This window comes from Anomalospiza imberbis, chromosome 20 (genome assembly GCF_031753505.1).
Source record: "Anomalospiza imberbis isolate Cuckoo-Finch-1a 21T00152 chromosome 20, ASM3175350v1, whole genome shotgun sequence".
Classification (NCBI taxonomy): Eukaryota; Metazoa; Chordata; class Aves; order Passeriformes; family Viduidae; genus Anomalospiza; species Anomalospiza imberbis.
This window is the reverse complement of record NC_089700.1, coordinates 9384440-9409102: the sequence shown is the minus strand read 5'-3', so window position 1 is coordinate 9409102 and position 24663 is coordinate 9384440. Positions and strand designations below refer to the sequence as shown.

Genomic DNA, 24663 nt, shown 5'->3' with positions numbered 1-24663 from the left:
CTATTTATTAGGTCAATATTTCATTTGAGCAATACAGTTACAGAATATCACAATGCTGGTTACAAACAGAGGATGGCTCCGTGGGCACAAAGGATGGCAGGGAGAAGTGGGGTACGAAACCTTCGTCCTGACACAACAGGGAGGGGGGGCTGCAAGGTCTAGTAATGAGCAAGATACTTTTATATAAATGAACGTGGCACTACAGGTGGAGATTCTGGTTTAGAGGTGGGTTTGTGTAAGTTGTTCAATTTATACAGTTATACAGTTCAAGCAACATATTTTTCTTTTTTTTTAAATGCTATTAAATTAAAATCCCCTGTAGTTCAATAAAGTATAAAAATAGTACTGAACCTGGTAATATTCAATAAAATGTAGAATTCATTCACATCATTAAGTAGTAAAGAAATTGTAAAGTTGTAGTTACCATGGCAACATTGCTTCCCAGAAAGGAATATACAGAAAAGAAAAGTTACACATATGGTACCTGCGACGAGTATTTAGCGATCCAACACTGAACTTGTGCACCACAAACCAAGTTTCTAAATATCTCTATATATTTATATAGTATATATCTTTTTCATCTTAAAATTTACTTTTGAAAAGAAAAAAAAAAAAATGTGCACTTCAACAAACTCACTAAGGCCACTCATGCTATAGATACCGAGGATTGCAAGGAGTAGTGGAATACGAGACCCTAGAGCACACACTTTACACCACCCAGGGACACCTGTGTCACTGCCCAAAACGTTCCTGAGATTTAGGGACAAAAGCATTCCCAGTGCTGCCAATTCTTTGTAGGTATTGGAGTTTATTTCTACGTAAAGAAAATTTTCCCCACTTCTCCCCGAAGCCCTCCCGGGGCCCAGTGGCACAAGGGCCCCAGGCCAGGAGTGTCAAACACCCCCCACAGTGCAGGGGCAGCTTTGAACTGACACTGGCCAGGAATTTTCTTGTAAGGGAACAAGGGCTTCCAGATAAAATCAGGTTCTGCACAGGCAGCAGAAGGAAGGAGCTGCTGAAAGGCTGGTACCAGCAGCACCTGCCCTGCACTGCCCGAGTCCAGCCCACCCACATCACCCGAGGGAGGCTTTGCCAGCAGCATCCCCCGATTGAGGCATGGGGAGTTTTCCTTCCTGTGCTCTCCCACACTCAGGACTGAAAAAGGGAATGAACTTCAACGTGCATTTTGTACCATGAGAAGCAGCAATGGCACCTCGAGCAAACTCCCCCCTCACTGACCCAAACAACCTCACACAAAGTAAAATAACGAGGGTTTAACTTCATCAATAGGGAAAATAATTTACCTTAAGGTGACACCCACGCTCACCACTTGCATCCAGTGACTCTGGGGTGATTCCTTTACTCACCTTCAAGGAAAAGATGCATTTCACAGGATTGCCACTCCCAGGTCTGCCCTTTCACTGCCAGCACCAAACAGCCCCTGCGTGGGCACGTTGTGCATCTAGAAATGCCAACCATTCATTCCTGGATCCACGTTCCCCCTGCCAGGCCCCCAGCCCAGTCTGACCCAGCCGTGCATGGAAAACCTGCCCTGGGCTACGGCAGGAGGGGAGAGAGGAGCCACGGGGTGCTGGAAAACCCCACAGGGGAACAGAGGGCACTGCAGCCCCTGCTGCCAGCTCTGCCGGGGCAGGACTGGAGTCTTGCTACAAGATCCACCCCAACGAGTCCTTTACCTGCCTCTGGCACCATCCCAGCAGCTTCCCACTCCTCAAAAGCACCAAACAAACTGCGAGGGCAGAGAGAGCGACAGAAACAGCGGCAGCGCAGCATCCCAGACAGGCTCCGGGTGCCAACACAGAACCTTCCAACGGCTCCACTTGGGAGACACGGAACCAAACCCCACAGGGTCAGTTCTGTGCCGTCCCAGCCACAAACGCAGGTCCTGAGCAGGGGCAGCAGAGCTGGCCCTGGAGGCAGCAGAGCTGTCCCAGGAGGCAGCAGAGCTGTCCCTGGAGGCAGCAGAGCTGTCCCTGGAGGCAGCAGAGCTGTCCCAGGAGGCAGCAGCATCATCCTGCCAACCCACCATGCTCCAGCAGCGTCAGCGATCAGCCACAGCCACCCTGCTCCAGAAGGGACCTGCCCCAGCACGATGGAGCTGCAGGGGCAGCTCAGCCCCAGCCAGGATTCCCTGCAGGCACAGGAGGAACACGCTGGAGCCCTCAAGGATCACCACAACAGCCCCCGGCCAAGTCCTCTGCCAAAGGGATTCCCGTGGAGCTTCAGGACCTTCTTTCCTGCCAGCCCAGCCAATGCCCGGGGCAGGCACCACGCTGAGGCAGCTCTGGGGAAGGACACAGAGGAACGGCCACCAGAGCTGGGAGTGGGGCCACCAACAAAACAACTGCAGGGACGGGTTTGGTTACGGAAGGAAGCACGGCTCCTCCCCAGGCTGCCCTGACCTGAAGGCAAACCAAGAACAGGGACACAACCAGGGCTGGAACAAGAGCCACCAACTGGTGTCAGTCAAATAATGCTCCTCATCCCAAACACACCTTTGGGACTCCTTAGCCAAAAGCTGGAGACCCCAAGACTGGGAACAGGGAGTGGGTAAATGATCTCCAGCCCATGTCAGTGTAAACCCATGCGCCCAGCTGGGAGCTCTAACACTTCTGCAGTACAGAATCACTCAGGCTCTTCAGGACAGCTTTAAGCCACTTTCCTGCCCAAGTCCCGACACTGTTACGTACTTTGTTTAACTTTAAATACCTTTTAATAGGACTTTAGAACTCATAAGAACTTTCTAACTTGTCAGTGCCATGGGCATTCAGGGAGAAGAAGGTTTTGCCTTGTATAGCTGAATTTGTCTGTAGCTCCTACACAGTCAAAACCAAAAACTGCTATAAATAAATCACGTTTTAAATCCACACATAACTAAGTTGGATTTTCACTGAGCAGCTGTTGCAGACACACTGCAGTTAAGTCCTAATACCACAGGGGGTTTTATGCAAATACTTCTTTTCACCTCGGTGAAGATATCCGAAGTATGCAAGCATTAATCTGCATTCACTAATTATGTTATTCCATTTTAAAGTTGGTGTTACACCCAGCCTTTCCCCCTCAAAAAAAAAAAAAACCACTTGAAGGCACCAGAATATGAACTATTGGCCTGTAAAATTTCACTTCTTAGAAGAGCCATTAAGCTCCAAGTCATGTCCAAAACCTCTTTCTCTTCCCTGAAGAACATCCAGCACCTTTCCCTGCCACAAACCCCATAAACCAATGAAAAACCAGGCCCCAAGCAGAACATCCAGTCCCAGTCCCAGCAACGACTGGCCAGGGTACAAACCCTGAAAAGAGGGGGAGAGAAACCCCCAAACTGACAGAACCCACAGAATCCCAGACCCAGGGCACTGCTGGTGCCACTGGCACAGCTGAGGTAACAGCAGCGAGTCGGTTCTAGTTTGTGGTACACAGACTTTCAAATATTACCCAACATTAGGAAATAAAACAAACCCCAAAACAACACCCGAACCCAAACCCACACAACCACACAGCCCCCAACAGAAGAAGAATTAAGACAAGCTAGTGAGAGAGGCATTCTCAGAGGGTCTGTACCAGCTGAGCTCTGCTTCGTAAATTAACGTAAGGAATCGGTTTCTGGTTGTACTCTTGTTTAATGTAGAAATGAAGCATCACAAAAAAAAAAGACCTGTTGTGCTTTTTGGCATTTTCCACTGACCCCTGTGAACTGTACAGTAAGTTGTGTTCTCCAGAAACAGAAAATGGAACTGGATCGGAATACAAAACTCTTCACTGGTATAAACACGGTATGGCCTCTGTTAGCAGAGAAAGAGCCCGTGGGAGAGGAGAGGAGGAGTGGCTGCAGCAGAGTGGAGCGTGTGGAGCTGTGGCACTGCCAGGAATCTCTGCAGAAGCTCACTGGGTACAGACAAACCATCAATTCACTTCCTAGCTCTGGATCTATCACATGGATATCATTTGCACTGATCAGACACCTAAATGAGAGAGTTCTACTGTCAAAGTGAATGCAGGGGCAGAAATATTAAATTAAAGCCACTGGTCCAAAAGCGGTTTCTAGCAGGCTGGTCCACTGTGGTGTCCTGGTCCTGCTCAGGGGAGCACTGGTGGTGGCACCGAGGACACTGTGGTTGCTGGTCTACGGGATCTGTACTGGTCCAGTTCAGGGCATCCACAACAGCACAGGCGGCACGCAATGAGCGGATGGTGCTCTCCAGAGCGGGTCTTTGCCACTTTTCTTGGTAAGGCAGCAGCCAAGGCCAGCACATCCTCCCTTTGCTGGCTATTTACCATGAACTTTGCTACAATGATACAGCAGCAAGACCTTTCTCCTACAGCTCCTCAGAGTACAGCTTTTGTTCTCTCTGTGAATCAGCAGAAAGCTCTCGATGAAACCTTCCATCCGTAATAAGAATGCAACTCTTTTGAACTCAAACAGTTTTATTTAATGTTTTCTTGCAGACTTTCTGCAAAGTAGCTTCTTTTGAAAGAAGAGAGAAGGGGTTTTTTTTGGGAATACCAAGTTAAAAATGTGAGCCGAACTAAACATGCCATACACATGCTGAGAGGAATTTAACACACATTCATCCGTATGGGCACTCTTCAGTAGACTGGACCAGTGTTTCAACGCAAATTCCAGCCCCCAGAGAACTACATGGTTTAGATTTCACAGTATGACTTTTCCCCCTGTAACCTGGGGGAAGAAACCTTAACTGGTTAATTGACCAAGTTCTTAGCTGCTCTGTCCGTCGAGGCTCTGAGACATCAGAAAAGACTGGACCACTTCTTCCGTGGACTGGGGGCTGGTGCTGACGTCCTCCAGCGCATCCGTGACCGAGAACTGCCGGTCCCGCAACCGGTTCCAATTGGCCAAAATGTTGTGGTACTCAAACACCTTCTCGTAATTGCCAATGGAATTGTACAGTTTAATGAGACCTCTGTAATCGTATTCAAGTCCACTGTATCCTTCACCAAAAAGCTTCTTTCCTAGAGAAACCCAAGAGAAAAACCAAGTTGAGAGGTAAAATATCCACGGGCCGCATCTGAGTTATCAGGTTATTTTTACCAACAAAATTTGCCTTCATTCTCCACTTATGTTCTAGCCATAAAATGCTGTCTAGAGATTAACAGCCAAGTTATTTTCCAAAAACTTTAAAGTTTCCTGCAGTCACTTACCAATTGCTATGGATCTCAGATAAAGCTTCTCAGCATTTTCATACTGGTTCATGTCATAGTTGTAGAGGGAGGCGAGATGGCCCACGGAGAGGGCAACTTCATAATCCTCCTGCCCTAGGAGCTGCTCCTTGATCTGGATGGCCTTGATGTGCATTTCCTCTGCTTCCTGTCAGGGCCAGATTCACACACGTCAGTCAGACACCACTCACCACCCCACAAAAAGAGGGGAAAGTTAGTTTAAATAAACTTAACTATGTAGCAGCTCAAACCAGTAGCATTTTGTGACAGGAAAAAACAAAGCCAAACATAAACCATGTTCTCCAAAGTCTTTAGTTAAGTGGATCACAGATTGCAGCAGCCAGCTCCCTGTCACCCTCTGAGGGCATCGTCCATCTCCATGGATTATTTCTGCACAAAGCTTTTGGGGCGAAAGATAAAGCACAAGTTTTCCAAGCACAGAACTACCAATTGAACTTGGGAACTGTGGGCATTGAAACCCCTCATTCGTAGTGACAGATTTCAGCTGTCTTGCAGGTTTTAGGCCAGGAGTAAAGTCTTACCTTGAACTTCCTCATGGACTGATACAGTCTGCCCAGGTTGCCGTAGTGTTTGGCTGTTTGCACGTTGAACTCCCCAAAGGCTTTTTTAGCCAGCTGCAGCGAGGAGAGGTGCAGGTCATGAGCCTCCTGGAGCAGCCTCTGCTCTGTCTCCTTGTTGTGACAGTCTATGGCAATCTCCTCCAGGATAAGAGCTGGGGGCAGGAGACAGGAACTGTTACAGTGCCCACGCCCAGCTCAGAGCCAGGGACCCCAGACACCTGGGGACACAGCCCAGGCTTTGTGTCTGTCACCAACTGCTGTCACACTGCTGCGTCAAGCTCCCAACACATTTTATATCCTGTAATTTCATCCCTCCACTCCACTCGTCTGGCTAAGTGCTAACTTTTGGGTTTTTGTATTTTACAAGCGTGCTGTAAACACCAAGGACTGCAAACACCTCCACTGAAAAAGACAACTCAAGCTACATTGCCTGGGAGAGACCAGGATGAGCACATCCAAATGGTTCAAACAACAAAGGGAACTACCTTTAACTCTCTTTGAAGAGGCCAAGAGGAGATGGTCTTCTGGGAGAATGTGAGTGATAATGCCGATAGCACGTTCAGCATGGAATCTGAGAGAGTTGAAATAAAAAATTCAGGATCTGTTTATGTATGCCAGCAGTTGACTGATGAAAAATTAGAAATAATAATGCAATGAATATTTTTCTTCATTTACAGCACTAACTGTGCTGCTGTGTATTGTACTCACAGTGCATTGTCAAATTTCCCAGAGCTGTACTGGTGAACGTATGAAGAATAAGCCAAGTCTTCATGAGCTGTAGCTACGTGGATGTTTTTACCTCCAAATACTGACTGCCGGATATCGAGCGCTGTCTGCAAGGGATCAAAAAACACAATTTCATCAGTTAACACAGGGAAAAAAAACCCCAAATTCATCTCTATGATGAATCTACTGGCTCTGAATTTCTCTACATATTTGAGACACTAATTATATAAAAGACATGAGTCAGAGGAAGACCAAGAAAGCAAAACCCCATAGCTGGCAGTGTTTGGGGTTTTTTTAAACATCACGACTGCAGTAATGAAATCAACTATTCTCTATCTCCATGAATTAACTGCAACATCTGAGAGATGAAAAGCACCAAGTGAAACAAGTCCTGCTGCCTACCTGATAGATGGCAACAGATTGGCAGATGTTGTCTACGTTGAGCAAATAAAATCCATAGTCTAGTAGCGTGTCAGAGTATTTGGGGTGCTTGGCTCCAAAATGCTCCCTGCACAAACACACTTCCATTACAAACTGAGGCAAGCTGAGTATACTTTTAGAAGGGTTTTTCTGGAATGGCCCTTACCTGGCAAGGTACACGGCGTGCTTTATGAGCTGCTCAGCCTTCTTGAACTCCCGTTTCACCACACAGGCCTGGGCAGGGGAAGGGAAGCACGTGAGCAGCTGCGCACTCACAGCTCAGCCCCTCCAGACACTGCCACCCTTACTCGTTTTTAATTTCAAAACATCATTGTCGATATTAAAGGACTTTTTGGTTATTTAAGAAAAGGAGCACTGCATTAATAAACTTGTTATTTTATCCTGCCTGACTGAAGGGATTGTGCTGTACCTAGTCCAGATCACACAGGGATCAGAGCCCTTCCAGGGGAGTTTGCAGGTTAACACTGTGACAACGGTCACCTGTGCAGCTCCAACTCCATTTCAGAAAGACACAAATAGAAACAAACTCCCCCACCCATTCTGAAACAAACACAAACAACAATCCTTAGGGCTCCTGAGGAGAATTCTGGAGCTAACAACCTCTCCTCAGCCATTCTTGGCAGCAACTTAGTACCCAAAGCAGCAGGGAGATTTTCCTATTCACCTTTGACGCTTGTCGTAGCACATCCACCACTACTTTTACAGGCAGCCCAACTGTGATCTCCTTCATGGCTTCTATGCACCACTTATAGGCCTGTGGGACAGAGAGGCACCAACACAATGGAAGCTGGAACTTCACAACATTGTAGCATTAAGAAAAAAATATTACCTGCCTCTGAAAAGCTGGTCATTTACATTCCAAAATTTAAAATACACAGTTTGAGTGCTTACATGTAATGAATTGTCTAGTTATGTCTTAAAAGACAGACTTAAACCTCACTTTTAAGGTCAATAGTGAATATATAAGTATTTTACATTAATCTAAGGTTAATAATATTACAATGACTTTTACAGTCAGAACAGGGTATTTTATAATCTTTAAGCAATCCTCACCATTCCCATTGTGCAGGACAACACCTTGTCAGTGAACTTAGGGATTAAAGGAAAACCAGTTTATGGAGTAGTTACACTTCAGAGAGAGTATAACAAACCAGGTGCAAAGACTGTTCTGCTATTCACTTTCAATTATTAAAGTAAGCTTTTATAATATTTCATTTACAGGTGACCAACACACATGGGCAAGGTAAGACATGTGTGTTCATGTTGGTCCACGTGCTGTGAAGAGCTCACAGACTAACACAGAACAATACCTGGAAACAAGAGTGGCTAAATGAATTACTGCTCTAGCAGTGCCGGGGAGAGCACAACCAGGACTAGTGAGGCACATCCAGGAGGTGCCAGTGCCAGGAGAGCCCCCCCAAGCCCTCACCTCGTCGTAGTGGCTCTTGGCGAAGAGCAGGGCGCAGAGCTCCCCGTAGAGCGCCGCCTTGTTGGCCTGCTGCCCGTGCTTGGCCAGCTTGTCCATGTAGGACTGCGCCAGCTTGAACGTCTCCTCTCCCAGGTGGTACTTGCAGTTGCCGTTCCGAACGTGCAGCAACCTTGGGGGATGCAGAGAGAGCTGCTGAGGGAGCTGGAGAAACCTCTGCCTGCAGCAGCACCAGGGATCTCTCCGGGGACACTCACAGGGGTGGAGCTCTGCCAGCCCAGCACAGCTGCCCTGCCTGGGCTCAGTCACACACAGCTGGGCACAGGGCAGGAATTTTTCCTGCTGGAGATGCCACAGGATTTGACTTATTGATACAGTTCTGCATTGAACCACTCTGGTGTGGTGACTTTGTGTGGTGTTTTCCATTAAATCCATTCTTCCCAATACCAGAGAGATTCCATTCCCAACACCCTGCCCTACACAGTCTGAAATCCCTTCCACCTCCTTCCCAAAGGGTGGAACCTCAAGCAGCCACAGTAAGTACCACACAGCTCGTTTTCCTGCATCCCTACATCTTCCCCCCCCCAAAGCCTGAGTAGCTCCAAGTGGGAATTTTTGTGTTTTAGGGTTTGAGGGAGGTCTTCACATTAAGATTCAGTCACATCCATTCCACATGAGAACCAGCTCCACCAGGAGAGACCATTTTATTGATCACAACAACTCAAACATCCCCTGCTCTTCCCTCTCCTGTCCTGCTGCCTTCCCATCTGAAGGATCAACACCCAAATACAGCCAGTAACACCCAGCACTGGTGAAACCTACTCCTGTTTCTCAGAGAAGTAACAGTTCCAGCTTGTGGCACTTGTTATCAATAAAAACAAAGAATCTGTGCTTTAGTGCAGGCTGAAGCTCTCTGGCTTTAACGAGGTGCATTTGGAAAGGGTGTGTGTGATATAACAGGCCCCAAGGGCAGAGCTGGATTCCCCGCCAGGGCAGCTGCTCCTGCTCCATGGCAAACACCTGCCAGTGAGCAGACATGGAATTCTGGTGAATTAACTTCCACTGTCCCTGCTGGAAATGTGTCATTAGACAGTGAGTAACAGAGACTGAACACATCAGGCAAGGCTTGGGAAATCAGGGCAACACAGCACAGGGAGAACTGCACAGAGGGAAGGAAAGCTGCACTGCAAAGAGGCTCAAACTCTATGTGGATTAATGTACAGGAACAGCATTTTAGTCCTGATATCATACATTGGGATAAAACTTCCAATCAATTGTTAAAGGGGAAGGAGTGAACAGTGAAAGTTTTGCTCAATTTCTTTTCTAAACCTGCTTCCACTCGCTCCAAATAGAGATTTAAGCTACTGCAGCCATTCTCCCAGTGATACAGCTCAGCTCATCCTAAGAGCAGCCTGTCCAACACTGTCCCTCTGTTTCCCACCCAAATGCATCACCAAACTCCAACAGTAACAAGAAAGGAAATAAAGTTTTCATTTTCCTAAGCAGGGCCTGAAGGCAGGCATATGACAGATGTGGATTTGCTGCACAAGGAGAACATCAAAAGAAAAACCCTTCAAAAGCTACTACACAAATTGCAGCTCTCCAGTGGGAAACAGCACCGTGGCTCAACAACAGACAGCAAAAAGCAGCCCCCACATTTTTCCTTCAATCAAGCCTCAGAACCAAACACGATGCACAAGTGCATTGTGTGCCTGGTCACAGGAACATTCCAGCAGCAAGAGACAGGAATTAGAAACGAGAGAAGAATTAAGTAAACAGTTTTCCTAAAGAGAAAAACCATTTTGCCAACACCATTCAGTTGGGAACTGCTCTGCAACATCAAAACCACGGAGCCCAAACCCCATGTAATGGAATAAGCCAGTGGGGATAGCAGTGCAATTTAGATAAGCTCCTGGAAAAGATCATATCCAGTGTCTGGATGCTTCAGTGATAGTGTCTAGAAACAAAGAAATCTCCCCAAAACCCAAGCTAAACCTAAGCCAATCCTCTAGGATAAGCAGAGTTTATGTGATCCAGTTCTGAGTAACAAAAAATCCTTTATTAATCCAAAGGAATCTTAGGAGATAAAGCCAAGAGGAAGAGAAAAGGCCTCAGGACGTTTATGCTAATGGCTCTGAACCTCCTTTGATGTCTGCAATAACAGCTTTTGGGGACTAACCTCCCCCAACAAACTCAGGCTCTCAGAGCCAATACAGCAGCTTAGGAAGTCTAAAACCACCAGAAGGAAACAACCCAAGAATCAGCCAAATGTGCAACAATGAAGTGGGAGAACCACATATTTGTGTTACGCATTAGTACCCCATTGTTTAACACAGAGTAATGAGAGAAGGCAAACCAAAAGGAGCACCACACTCACAGAAAAGCAGGGCACAAGCTCAGAGAAACCTCACACCTTCCCAGCTTCTCCACAGAATTTACTACTGCCACGACAAGGAAATACCAAGCTGTGCCTAAGTAACACAAAATTTCACGTGTTTTTAAACTGAGTTCTATTAATACTGCAATGTATTAATTCAGCTCCCAGAGGTTTGACTTGCCAAAGAAAGTGACATACTTTCAAAAGCTGGACTTGAATTTTGTTTCCTTAAAACTCCCCCCAACTCCAGTGCAAGCTCAGCGTGAGAGCCTCCTGCAGTGGGATCAGGTGGTAACAGCACCACTTACTCTCAAGCTGAAAGGCAGTAAACTGAGTCTAATGACTGCTCTCTGCCACACAAAGGTGCTTAGATTTTTCAGATTTAGCCCTTCTCTAAGGGCTAAACACTTCTTCCGTTCTTTCAGGTTGATACAACTCCAAACCAACGGTGCTGAGTGTTTGGGAGATGCCAGAACATTTCCCACTGCCCCTGCTGCCCAGAGGGGTGATGTCCCAGCAGAGCTCCCCAGGGAACAATGGATGTCTCTGCCAAACAGAGCCAACACCCCAGGTCAGAAGGGCTCATTCTAACACAGGGTGCTTTCTTCCAGCACAGAATGAAAATCTCCTTTCCACACTATTGTCCAGCAGAGAGAGTTCCCTTTTTCCCCCTCCCTTTCTTTCCCTTCTTTTCATTTCTATTTGGAGAAGGTGACAGTTATTTTTAAGCAACTTCTCCAGCTTGCCAAAGAGCCTGATGCAACGAGAAAACTTTTTTTAGATTAATTAGAAGGCAAAGGACCAAGCAGTAACTGCCCCTATATCCATCACTCCCCAGCTCTAGGAAGCTGGATACGTGTGCCCAGGCTCCTGGCATCATTTCTGGAATGCCAGCCAGAACCAGGCAGAGCAGTGTTGCCATGGCCCTGGGGCTGGCACAGGACAGCAGCAGCTCTTGGCAAAGCCTCTTTACTCTTCGTGTTTGCCCAACCATAAACAAGATGCAGGGCTTTTTTCGGAGCAGCTTTCCAAACAAGTTTTGCTCTAGATTCAGATAAATACAGCACATGCTTTGTTCTTTCTTAGAGCAGCTAAAAAAAAAAAAATCCTACTTTTAAATCTGCCCAGCAGCCTTCAGGTGCCCTTAGGCACATCTGGAGTGTACAAAAACACCCTCCTCATGGTGAGAGCAACAAAGCCCAGCCAGCTCCTGCCTGCAGTTCATCACACCTCAATACACAGGGGAAGAGCAACAGAGGCCTCTGTCAATGAAATGTGAACCTCTGCAGGCCCTGAGGAACAAGACAGCTTCAAAACTCTAACAGAAAAATAAAAAAAAAAAAAAAAAAAACTTTTCCAAATGTTTTCAGCTGTGGCCAGAGGTGCCCACAGGAACTGGACAGCCAGATCTTTACCCAGGCCTAGAGCTAAGCACTCAGCATGGAGCAAGAGATCACGCTGGATCTGGAATCAGGAAAGGTAAGCTTTGCCTTTATTTCTGCTCAGTTGTATCTCTATTGTTTGCATTTGGATTTGGCAAATTCCCTTTGTAGTAAATAGAACTTCAGCAAAGTCCAACACAGAACATGCCTTCATGTGCAAAAATCCTTGGGAAACAAGAACTGCTGGACCACTTTTATTTTACCCAGCAGTGTTACCCATGAGAGATTACACAGGACAGCAAAACATTGGGGGTTTTAATCCATTGTACTGTGCTGCCAACTTAGATGCTGAAAATCCAGGGATTAGTGTAAAACAAGCACCTCCTGATCTTCAGCTCTAGCCAGGAAAGGGTTTTGGTGCAGCAGAACACTAAAGGAGCATCCAGAGCTGGATGGCTCCAAGGTTTCCTGGGAATTCAAGGTGAGCTCACCTCACACAACACTCCACAGCACGGAACCAGTGAAGGATTTCATCGTGGAGGGTGCACAGCTGAAGGCAGGAAAGGAAAACCTTCTCAGCATCACTGTACCAGCCTGCATCTGACAGGAACCCCCCTGCAAAAATCAACAACAAACAGCAATTTGAAGAGCAAAACATATTTTCAAGAGAAAAAGGGTTTGCTCAGGTCTTGCAAGATGATCATTTATTTCATAGACCTACTTCTACAGACAGAAGTCCTGTCAAGGTCAAACCCTCCTGACCTGGAAAGGATGAAATGTAAGAGAAGAATTCTCCTACAGCTGAAGGAAATAATACTTTGTTTTAGGATGGTTTTTTGTCATTACAGAGTTTTCCTACAGATTTCTGTCAAAAAAAAACCCAGAACTTACTTACACTAAAATCATGCAAATTCCTCATCACATCTGCAAACCGATTTTAAATCTGAACTGTTTGAACTAAAAAAGTCTATACATTCTTAGATATTAAAATCCAAAATATTTCTCTCAAGACACCAAGTAGCTTCCTAAAAATTCCATTCCAAAACACACAGCTCTTTAAAAGGCTTATCTTTAACAGGAAAAAAAAAATAATGTTACATTAACTGAAGCTTGCAAGAGAGAAAGCAAAGAGCCCATGAGCAGCAGTTACCTAAAACAAAGCCAATCTGGATTGCTTTTTCTTTCACAGCAGCATCTGACTCTGCAATGTAGGAGCACCGTCTGCTGAAGGAATAGGCCAGGACAGAAGCAACCTTGACTCCATGGTCCATCAGAGCCTGGAAACAGTGATGGAGCAGATGTCTGCAACAAAGCAGAATTTGGTTACATGTGAACGTTTGAAAGCAGTCAGCTGGCTCTCAAGAATTCCAAGGAGAGAAATCAAGCCCAAGCCTCCCTCAAACCCAAAGCAGATCAGTGCACGCCCTCCCGTGAGGCTGCAGCCGATGGATCCCAGGTGTTGGGTGATCCACACCAAGCTCTCTACAGGGACACATTCTGCTGGAAGCCAAACACAAGCTGCCCACACAGGATTAAAACTGGGAGAGAGCGTTTCCAGCTCAAAGTCAGCAGGGAGGAGGCCCCAAACCCCCCCTCCTTCCCCCAGCACTCGCAGACAAACGAGCAGCGATGGCTCCATTAGCATCACACAGCGATGGGCAGGACGCTGTCTGAAGACTCAAAGCTCATCCCGGTTACAGAGAACCTGATCCAAAACAGTCAAGTTCTGTAACACCACAAATTGGAATATTTAACGACAGGAAAACTCTTCAAACCGGGGCAATCCTATCAGCTTCCCTCAGGATTTGCTAAATCAGCAGGAAATGGGTGCTGTGACTGCTGCTCCCAGGGACTCTGGGACCTCTGGTGTTGAGCAGCTGGGGGGGTTTGCATCGCTTGTTTTTTCTGGTTTGTGCCTCTTTTTAACATCTCTTCCTAGATGGAGAGATTAGGAGTTGAAATGAGAATTATTAATCTGTTAAGATACTCACCTTTTATCTAAAGCTCGTAGCACCTTTGCAAAAACTTCTAGCTCACAAAATTCACTACCCAGCTGGCACAAGCGGCCCTGTTGGTAAAGCTGAAAAATAAACAGGTAACTTTATCTTAATATGCAAGATTGAGTTTTTCTGGGAAATTCAGCTTCCTAGCAGAGATAACTTATGGTGAAATCTGGACTTTAAAGCACTGAAAGCAGCAGGCTAAAAAGTAAGTTCCTGTATCAGAAGATTTCACCTCAGGAGCACAATTTTAGTGTTAAAAACTGAGCTATGAGAGATCCACAGATAACTTCAAGGGTTTTTTTTAATCTGTGGATGTATTTCCAGATGTTTGTGCCCTCCTGCAACACCAAAACACTGCTACATGTGAACTACAAATCCAAGAAAAAAGCCAGAAATTACTGAAGTCAGCCAAAAATACAATTGACAGTTTTGATAGCAAATGCTTTCAGAACTTGTTTAAATGACACACAACCTAGAATATAAAATATATCAGATATAAATATACCCAAACCCACAAGTTCTGCAAGGGGTCACTCACCAATACCAGCAGCACAGGCAGGCACCAGCCCTGTCCCCACTGACACCTGAGCTTCCACAGGTGACTCCCCCAGCAGGAAATGGGAAAACTGGAGCCTGTTCATGCATTTATTAAAAGCACTGGCTTGTTTTAAGCCCACAGTGATTTGTACCTGCAGATAAGCAAATTTATCAGCTGAGCTGCTCACAACAAACAGCTGTCCATGCAGTGCATGGTTAAGTTCTGCCACATCAGGCTGTAAATGCCATGGATTTACACAGGTACAAAGGGACTGTGCAAATGAATGTCAGAGAAATCCATCGTGAACTATTAATTCCCATTATCTTAAAGGCTCTGACCCACAGATGAGCACAGGAAGGTACATGACCTAAGGAGGCAGCACTCCACACCTGCCACAGGCACCATCAGTGTTTAAATAAAAACATTCCTCCCAGTTTTAATAATGCCTTCAAATGCTTCCAGTGATAAGCATCTGGTGCCTGGTCCACCTTTTTCTCCACAAACACTGGGAGCTGATTAATTAATATTCCAAACACAGCACGTGAGCACATCTCCAGCCAGAAATTTAGTTCTAGTCAACTCTTCTTATAAAAGCACACAACACTGGCTCTAGAGCACAGCAAATTTGTTATTTTAACAACACAACCTACAAAAAAAACTTCAAAAATACTTTGACCTAATAATGTCAATTGTCAGAAATGAATGTTTTCCTCTTTGTTATCTATTTTGCTGAGGGAACATTAAAAAAAAAAAAAAAAGGAAGTCTTTTAAAAACCAGAGCAAGTTTGCATGCAAAGTTACTGCTTCGATAAAGCAGCGCGTCCCTGCACTTCAAAGGGATCAGAGCTCCTGCTGGAGCTGGATTCTCTCTGGCACTGGAGGAACAGCCAGCCTGCTGTATTTAAAAGCTACAGTCATGGTTAAATGTTCTCATTCCTTCAGCACAGCTGGCTCATAGCAAATGCTCTATAAATCCTAAAATGTACTTTCTGCAGTTAAAAAAAAAAAAAACAAAAAAACAGCTGTTTAAACTGCCTGGTATTCCATGGCCAAAGTGAAGGTGGGCATCCCATCAGGAATTGATGAGATTGTTTCTGGAGGAAGATTAGACACATCCCCAAAGCACTGTAGCAGGATTTAAGGCAACCAAAAACACTATCACGTTTCACAGTGCTCGAGTACAGTGTCATCACTCCCTTCTATCACCTTGCAGTACCAACCCAAAATCCCAGAGATTCCTGGGTTATCAAAAATTAACCACAGTAAGACTTTTAAAAATTTATATATTTATGAGGTTACATAAACACTTCTTGTAAGGAGAGAATCCCTCTTACAAGAGATTCTGAGACTGCCAAGGAGTAAATGGCCTGGTGGGGTGGGAGGGAGGTGGAAGGTCCCACAGGACACTCAGTTTTGGAACTGCAATAATTTTGGGCACATGTCAAGTTTGGCTCGGGCCCCAAAGTCCAAGCTGCAATTTTTCACTGCTCTAACTTGAAATACAACATCTTTGGGACTTTTACTATCCCTGTAACCCCTTCCCTCAACATACTGGCAAACATTTTGAGGAATTAACTCAGCTGGAAGCCTCTTGGAACTGTTGTGGCTGTTACAGCAATACTTTCAAACAAAATTTGACATGGAAATAGTGAGTATACGTCAAACTGTGAAGTAATTCCAGGAGATCCAGTAACACTCATTGAGAAGCAGTTGGGAAGACTGAAGAAACAATTCTCTTGTTAAAGCTCCAGAGAGACAGAATTCCTGACCACAGCCTTGCTACATAACACAAAAACAAAACAGTGATTCAAGAAAAACATGCCCTGACACGAACACAGAGCTTTGGACTTCTAAAGAACTATTCTGTTCTGAAGAGTGAAATGCTTTAGACACCAGCTTAACCTATCTGGATCCTACCAGGGATTTATTTTTCTTCAACTATGGAGAAATGACTCAAAGCCTGCAAGATGACTCCCAACTCCATCAGCTCACACATGAGTTCTGGCTCTGAGGACAGGTGTAAATTTAATACACAGGTGGATTATTACACCCATGCCCAACCCAGCTGTTGTGCACAGCTGTGAGAAACTCACCACAACCCTTCTTAGGATCTAAGTCTGAATGTTGAATTGCACATCCAGGTGGGTGTGTTACAAAAGCTGCACATTGTGGTGTCCCCAGTTAAACATAGTAATGACATTAACTTTACTATTATATCATAATTCTATTAAAGTTCTTGTCTTTCTCTCTCTGGGTAGATTAAGCTAAAAAAAAAACCAGACAAACAACCAAACTTTCTCTACACATAATAAAAATATTTTTGAAGTAATTTTTTTAAGCAGATGGGGGTTAATTCCAGCCAGCTGTACAAGGATCCTCTAGAAAAGGAACTGAAGAAGACGCAATTTGAAAAATATGCTCGTGTTGCTCCAGTTTAGAAGAGGATTGAAAAACATGGATATTTCAGTAAGAATTACAGAGGAAATCCAAGAAGCTCCCCAGAATGTTTTGTAATGCCTAATAATGTAATATGGAGTATCAGGCCAGACTGGGGAAGGACAGTGTACTTAAGAGACAGCAGAATTTGGGAAAAAAGTTGGGCTGAAACCACCATCTTCCCCACGCAACAAGGAAGGAAAAACTTTTACTGAGTCAACAGTTCACTCATTACCAAAAATAATCAGTTCAAAATTTAGGTACATTCCATGCTTTTAAACCAATTTCAATATCATCTACAAACCCTCTGGACCAGCACTGCTTCTACTGGGTATTGTTCAATGCAGGAAAAAAAAATTCCAGCTGTCCTTGAAAAGCACAATGCCATCTACCAGGCTGATCTGTACAAACCTCAATCAAATAAATAACCAAGAAAAAACCCAATGTTATTGAACTAGCATGAATTCAGGGACAACTTCTAGAGCTCAATGCTTGCACACCCCCGGATGTTCCCACCTGCTCTGCTCTCTGGGCTGGAGCAGCAGAGTTTGTGTTCCACAAGGGAGACAAAGTCTGAGCCTCACACACATGTGATTCTCCTCAGGAACTGGGAAAACCCAGCCTGCCTGGAGCTCTATCAGCCCAGAGGAAATGAAGTGGAAACAAGAATTATTGTTCAGCAGAAGTTCAACACCTCTGTCCATAATGTGACCTCATTATCTCAATTATGAGTTCTGGCGTCTCAGACTCAACAAGGTTACTGAAAAGGTAGGGAAGCTGGAAGATATCAGGAGGAGGAAATGTCCCCCATAGTTAGAGGTTAAAAAAAAAAAAAGTCTGAGTAGTACAAGTTAGAAGACAAGAAGTTTCAAACCAGTAAAGACTTCACAAGCAAAGCCAGTTCAGTTCACATCTAAATTTAGACTGTAGAAATAAGGCATGTGTTAATAATAATAACTGGCAAAAACTCATGAGGTAATGATTCTCCTTCACTGTGAGGCTTTAATCTGAAGAGGTGCTAGAAGGATCTGACTGAAGCCCAGCAGCATTCAGGGCAGCCCTGCTGCACCCTCTGCTCCTGCCAGGTGACAGAGAGGTTGTACACGCGTGTGAAATCATCGCTGCTTCCCACACACGTTTAATTCCTAACCCCAAAACCACAGCACAACCAGGGGAGTTCAGCCTCTGTGAGCTCACCTTGGGGGTCACAGCAGAAGCCCCTCAGACAGCTCTGGGATGCTCTGCCTCCCTCACACTCTGTGTTGTGACCTTGGCTGTACTTCCCTGGGCAGGGAAGCTCAGAACTGAAGCAGCAGCACAGCCACACTTCATTTCAGGGGGAGTTCATCCTTCTCACTCTCATCAAACCCCCTGGAGACAAGCTTGGGACAAGACTGTTATATTCTAATGGACAGAAATGATGCTTATAATGATTCTCCATCAGTAAACTCAACCTCTGCTGCAATGCAGAGAACGGACGTTCTGCTGCTTGTTGTCAACAGTCAGCAAATTCCTGCTTGTTCATTTTCTCTGGTTCAAAAAATACCTAAACGTGACAGAAACCAAATTAATGTCATCTCCAACTGCTCCTGTGGTTAATGATCTCACCAGAAAACATTCCAAGAACAAATTATTTTCAAGAAAAATCAATTGGAAGAAAAGAGAAACACACAACCCAGAAAAGACATTCCAAAAGGAAAATGAGCGTGGGATGAAACTCCTTGTTAAGCACTCCAAGTCCAAGATGAGGCTGGCACTGTGCAACTGCAACAAATACCTGGGACAGAGAACACTAAAGCAGCAAAGCACCTTGAGAACCAAAGTCATGAGATAATTATGCAAAATTGAGTATAAAGCAGAGGCACAAGGGGGAAAAATGAAATCTGTACAAGACACTGACTAGAGAGTTCAAAACCTGACTTCTGCCAACAACCTTGACTCTTTACAGGAACACCCTCCCTCAAAACATTATCCTCACCCCAACAAACTGCAGAACTTAATAAGCTGATTTTTTCAGAGATTTTGGGAGTTTTTTTGGTTGGTTGGGTTCTTTTGTTTTGGGTTGGTTGGGTTTTTTTTGGACTTGCAGTTTATTCGTTTATTCCAGCTGTCACTACTTTTTAATACACAATTTTGGCATTTTGCTCATATGCTGAGTCTGAGTTATATGAGATCCAGCATATTTCTTTCTTTGGCTTCTAAAACCTACACACCCTCTCGCTCATCCTCCCCCCCCCCCAAAAAAAAAAAAAAAAAACAACAAACAAACCAAGAGAATCTAACTAGTTTAACTAGGAAAAAACCCAAAAACCCAACCAGGATGTACACAAACCTGGCAAACAACCAAAGGAAACAAAGTATGATGTGTGCACATTTTTATTTTCCCCCCACCAGAGGCAGGTGTTACTTGTAACAAAACTAGTTCTTAAGCTCCTCAAAATACAGCTATCATTAATAAGACTTTTAAATATTTTGTAGCTCAAATGCAGGCTTGGAAATTTCCAGGATATCCTCACAAGCATCCCGCTCTGCCTCTTAATTTTCTAATGGTTGCAAGGAAAAGTCAAACAGTGCTTGAAAAAAGAGATGCAGTGATACCCTGCTGAAGCAAAGCAGGTTTGTTGTTTTACCACAGTCGTGATTATTTGATAGTGCCTTGTTTTGAGCTTTAGTCACTGTTTGAGAATGCTCCAGAAAGATAAATATGCCCAGCATGAGGAACCTGCCTGTTCCTGTCACCTTGCAGCAGAACCCACTCCTTACCAAAGCCACAAGAGCATCCTGCAGCTATCCCAGACCCATTCCCCACTCAGGTTTATAAGGCATGTCCCAGAAGTTATCAATTCTAGAAGATGTAGAGGTAAAACAAATTGAATTTTTTAAGGAGTGGGAAATAAAAGCAGTAAGTTATGACAACAGAGCCAAGCCCTGGATTAGAGGGTGCCCTGGGGAGCAACACCAAGACAGTGCTGGTATTTTTTTCCCTTTTAAACAGTAGCACATTGACTGTCTCTGCTGGGGTATCTCACCTCCAGCTTCTGAATCAACCTAGACATGTTGGTAAACCTGGGCAAGCCTGGCAAATGTTAAGCATTAATACCAATGAATATGATGAAAACATTTTTGTATAGCCACAGATAATTAACATCCACAGATCAAAACAAAATCTGACTGGTACCACCTTTATTTCTTTGCAAAAATCAGCGGCAGTTTCTCAAGTGTCACAAACCGTGACTAATGCCTAGATAAAAAAAAAAACTATTACTTACAAGTTATATGAAAGGTTGGAAACATTTTTTATTCCTTTTACTCATCACAGAATGAAAGTAATACAGGATACTACCAAACAATTGACACCCTCCAACACAGGAGCGACAAACACCATGTAATCAAACAAATATTTAGAAGTCTTCTAGTCTGTCTTACTCCAAAGACTGCTAATAGCTTTGGAAATTCTACTTCTGCTTTAAAGAACTCAATGGTCAGGACATACGGAATATGGCTCACCATGATGAACTAGGATTTAATATCCACCTGATATTCAAAATAACTACCCTGAGCCAGAACAGCAAAACAAGCCCCACACATGCTGTGAGAGGGATGCTGTCCCCAGCCTAACCTCATTCAGCTACCCCAAATGATAGTTTTGCTGCTGTTGTGTCCAAACAGAGACTCAAGAACCAGTCACCAAGTGTCCTGTAGGTGCACAGAGAATCACAGGAGGGTTTGGGAGGGAAGGGACACTGAAGTAGATCCAAGCCCTGCCAAGGGCAGGGATGCCATTCTCTAGACCAGGTCACTGCAGGCCCCATCCAAGCTGGTTGTCCTGCACAGAAAAGATGACACTGAGGACACAGAAGCCCAGCCCACTCTCACAGGCACAGAACACTCACTGCAGGCATGGCCCAGTTTGGTTCATTCTGTGTGAGGACATCCCATAGATGTGGGCTGGTAAGGGAAATATCAAGTGCCCCTCACACAGTTCAAAAATTCCTGTTGTGAAGCACAGAAATTACAGGAAAAGCTTCAAGCTGACAGAGAACAGGCTTAGATTAGAAAAAAGATGTCTAAGGTGGGTGAGGCCCTGGCACAGGGTGCCCAGAGGAGCTGTGGCTGCCCCTGGATCCCTGAAGTGTCCAAGGCCAGGTTGGACAGGGCTTGGAGCAGCCTGGGATGGTGGAAGGAGTCCCTGCCCAGGGCAGGGATGGAATGGGATGGGCAGAAAGGTCCCTTCCAACCCAAACCACTCTGTGAGTCCATGCCATCGCTGTCATTAACAGCAGCTGTACTGCCCCCACAACACAAACGCTCTTTTGGGGACAGGCACTTATCACCTTTATTATCATCTGCCCAGCAAGATGACAAACCCAGGTACCTCAGCAGAAGAAACATGCTAGAAAGTCTCCTCAGAAAGCAGAGGTGCTGCTGGAGCTTCTTCAGCATTGAACAACTCCACGTGAACCTGATTCAAAGCAACCACTCAAGAGTGCTAATAAAAGCATAAAAAGTCAGTGATCTATTAAGCTCACCTACAGATAAGTTTTTAAACAGCTAGGAATAACACATCCTTGCACATTTCTATCATCAGAAGAAGGTCTTGTTTCATGCTTTTAAAAGCCACAGAGCACCATCCTCTCACCTGAATGAACATGAGAGCAGGCAATGCCAAAGAAGTTTATTTGCCAACAGTCATACTTATTAACAGCCGAAAGTCACCCCCAAAATATTCTTCCACGTTGTGATTTTCATATCTCTATCCTTTAGCTGATGTGTCAATCACATCATTATCTGCAAGCATGCTCATATGTCATAAAAATGGGTTTCCATCCTTCTTAGCACCTAAGGCAGACATGAAATAACCAGGACACAGAAAATGAGATGTGATTCTGGGTTCACAGAAACACGCCTGTGTCAGTGCTAGAAAAGCAATTTCCCTGTCTCCAGTAAATACTACTACTCTCTAAGTATATGATGGGTCATTACCCCTGGTTGATAAATATTAGTCTAGAGTGACTTCATTTAAAAAATCCTAAATTTTTAGAAATTTGCTGGCAGAGGAAAGGAGGGTTATTCCACATCTTATGCTCTTAGGGGTTTTCGTAGACCGTGTTTCTCCCCTGATGAATGCTCATTTCCAGCTGTTCCTGCACATGAATGAAATGCCTGTTTAGTGGACAATAAGAAATTAATGGACCATCTCAGTGCACCTTTTGCACCAAATCCGTATATTCCAGGGGCAGCTGAACGAGGAACAGCCCTTTCACCAAGGAATAATTTAATGCTAATAAAACTGCAGCATTAAACAACCGTCAGTTCTTTCCATCTGGTTCCTACCAGCTCATTTATACTAGACCACAGCAAACTGCTCCCTCAACCACTGACATCACCGCGTCCAATTCATTATTGCAAAAAAAAAAAAAAAAAAAAAAAAAAAAAAAAAAAAAAAAAAGGAAAAAAAGGGAAAAAGGAAAAAAACATATTCACATATTCCAGCACAGCCAGCTTAGCTTCATCCTGCCCGCACCGCTCCGCAATGGCGAGAGGCACCTTCCCCCACGACCCCCTAGGCCGGGCCCCCTCGGGGGCGCCCAGCCCCTCACCGCGGCCTCGGGGCGGCTCCCGGGGGCAGCCACAAGGCCCCAGCACGGCCGGAGCCCGGAGCCGCCGCTCCTCCAGCCGCAGCTCGGGCGGCCCCACAGGCCCCGAGCCCCCGGCCCGTCCTTCGGGCCGTGCCCGGCACCGGCGAGACCCCTCAGCCCCGCGCCCCCGGCCCGGCCAGGCCCGGGCCGCCCCCTGGGGCCGCTTCTCCTTCCACGTCCCGCAGGCCCGGCCGGGCCCGGCCCCGCTCGGCCGCCGCCGTACCTTGTAGTACACGTCGAACTGGATGTTCTCGGGCAGCGAGCGGATGTCGCGGCGCCGCGCCCGCCCGTAGCTGTCCACGACGGCCGAGATGGCCGTGTTGTAGAGCGTCTCGGGCACCCACTCCAGCTCCACCGCCGCCATCTTGGCTGTGCGGAGCCGCCTTCCCCTCCCTCCCTGCCTCCGCCCCGTCGCCTCCCGCCCGCTCCGCCTCACGGGGCTCCCGCAGCCCTGCCCCGCTCCGCCTCACGGCTTCCACGGCTCCTGCAGCCCTGCCCCGCGGCTCCTGCAGCCCTGCCCGCTCCGCCTCACGGGGCTCCCGCAGCCCTGCCCCGCTCCGCCTCACGGCTTCCACGGCTCCTGCAGCCCTGCCCCGCGGCTCCCGCAGTTCTGCCCCGCTCCGCCTCACGGGGCTCCCGCAGCCCTGCCCCGCTCCACCTCACGGCTCCCGCCGCCCTGCCCCGCCTCACGGGGCTCCCGCCGCCCTGCCCCGCCTCACGGGGCTCCCGCCGCCCTGCCCCGCCTCACGCCCCGCGGCTCCCGCAGCTCTGCCCCGCTCCACCTCACGGGGCTCCCGCAGCCCTGCCCCGCTCCGCCTCACACCCCGCGGCTCCTGCAGCCCTGCCCTGCCCCGCTCCGCCTCACGGGGCTCCCGCAGCCCTGCCCCGCTCCGCCTCACACCCCGCGGCTCCTGCAGCCCTGCCCGCTCCGCCTCATGGGGCTCCCGCAGTTCTGCCCCGCTCCGCCTCACACCCCGCGGCTCCTGCAGCCCTGCCCGCTCCGCCTCACGGGGCTCCCGCAGCCCTGCCCCGCTCCGCCTCACAGGGCTCCCGCAGCCCTGCCCCGCTCCGCCTCACGGGGCTCCCGCAGTTCTGCCCTGCTCCGCCTCACACCCCACGGCTCCTGCAGCCCTGCCCGCTCCGCCTCACGGGGCTCCCGCAGCTCTGCCCCGCTCCGCCTCACGGGGCTCCCGCAGTTCTGCCCCGCTCCGCCTCACGCCCCGCGGCTCCCGCAGCTCTGCCCCTGCCCCGCTCCGCCTCACGGGGCTCCCGCCGCCCTGCCCGCCCCATGCCCCGCGGCTCTCGTTCCCCTGCCCGCCCGCTCTCCATCTCTCCCCGGGGCTCTCGGTTCCCCCTCACGCCCCACGGCTCCCCGCAGTCCCACAGCTCTGCCCGAGCAGGCAGCAGCGGCAGTGCTGGGGGATCGTGAGAGAGGCACGGGAGAACAGAGTTAGGGAGAAGTAGGGCAGCGCTGTGAGGCGGGGTTTTATGGAGGGTCCGGAGCAGCTCCCCGATGAGGAGAAGCTGCGGCAGCTGGGCCTGGTTAGTCTGGAGAGGACGGAGAGGGGATCTCGTTAACGCGTAATGAGCCTCTCAGAGCTGTCCGAGGATGGTGCCCGAATCGCTCCGGTGATGGCCAGCGACAGGACGAGGAGCAATGGCCGTGAGCTAAAACACAAGTTCCACCCCAGCACGAGGAAGAACTTTGCATGAGGGAGGTAAAGCCCAGGGAGGGAGTGGAATCTCCCTCTCTGCAGACATCCCAAACCCACACGGACGCATTCCTTCTCCAGGTGGCCTTGCCTTGGACTGGATGGGCTTTACAGCTCCTTCCAAACCTCTGGATTCTGTGAATCCCTGAAGACAGCCGCAGGGAGTGAGGTGGGATTGACTACCACGGCCCCGCACCAGCCCAAAG

The 24663-nt window shown here is 47.2% G+C and overlaps 1 protein-coding gene across 2 annotated transcripts; it reads right to left on the bottom strand.

Moving 5' to 3' along the window:
- Window positions 1-278: 278 nt before the first annotated feature.
- APPBP2 (amyloid beta precursor protein binding protein 2) lies at window positions 279-24663 on the bottom strand. 2 transcript variants are annotated; one of them, XM_068210678.1, is made up of 13 exons: window positions 24518-24663; window positions 14121-14209; window positions 13280-13431; window positions 12621-12744; window positions 8374-8542; window positions 7609-7698; window positions 7090-7157; window positions 6906-7011; window positions 6486-6610; window positions 6263-6348; window positions 5739-5929; window positions 5179-5344; window positions 279-4989 (listed from the first exon to the last, which is right to left on the bottom strand). In XM_068210678.1, the coding sequence occupies exons 3-13, from the start codon at window positions 13398-13400 to the stop codon at window positions 4736-4738; spliced, it is 1500 nt and encodes a 499-aa protein (XP_068066779.1). In that variant the 5' UTR covers window positions 13401-13431; window positions 14121-14209; window positions 24518-24663; the 3' UTR covers window positions 279-4735. The 2 variants fall into 2 exon arrangements, with proteins under 2 accessions (XP_068066779.1, XP_068066778.1); XM_068210677.1 differs by lacking the exon at window positions 24518-24663 and adding an exon at window positions 22969-23139.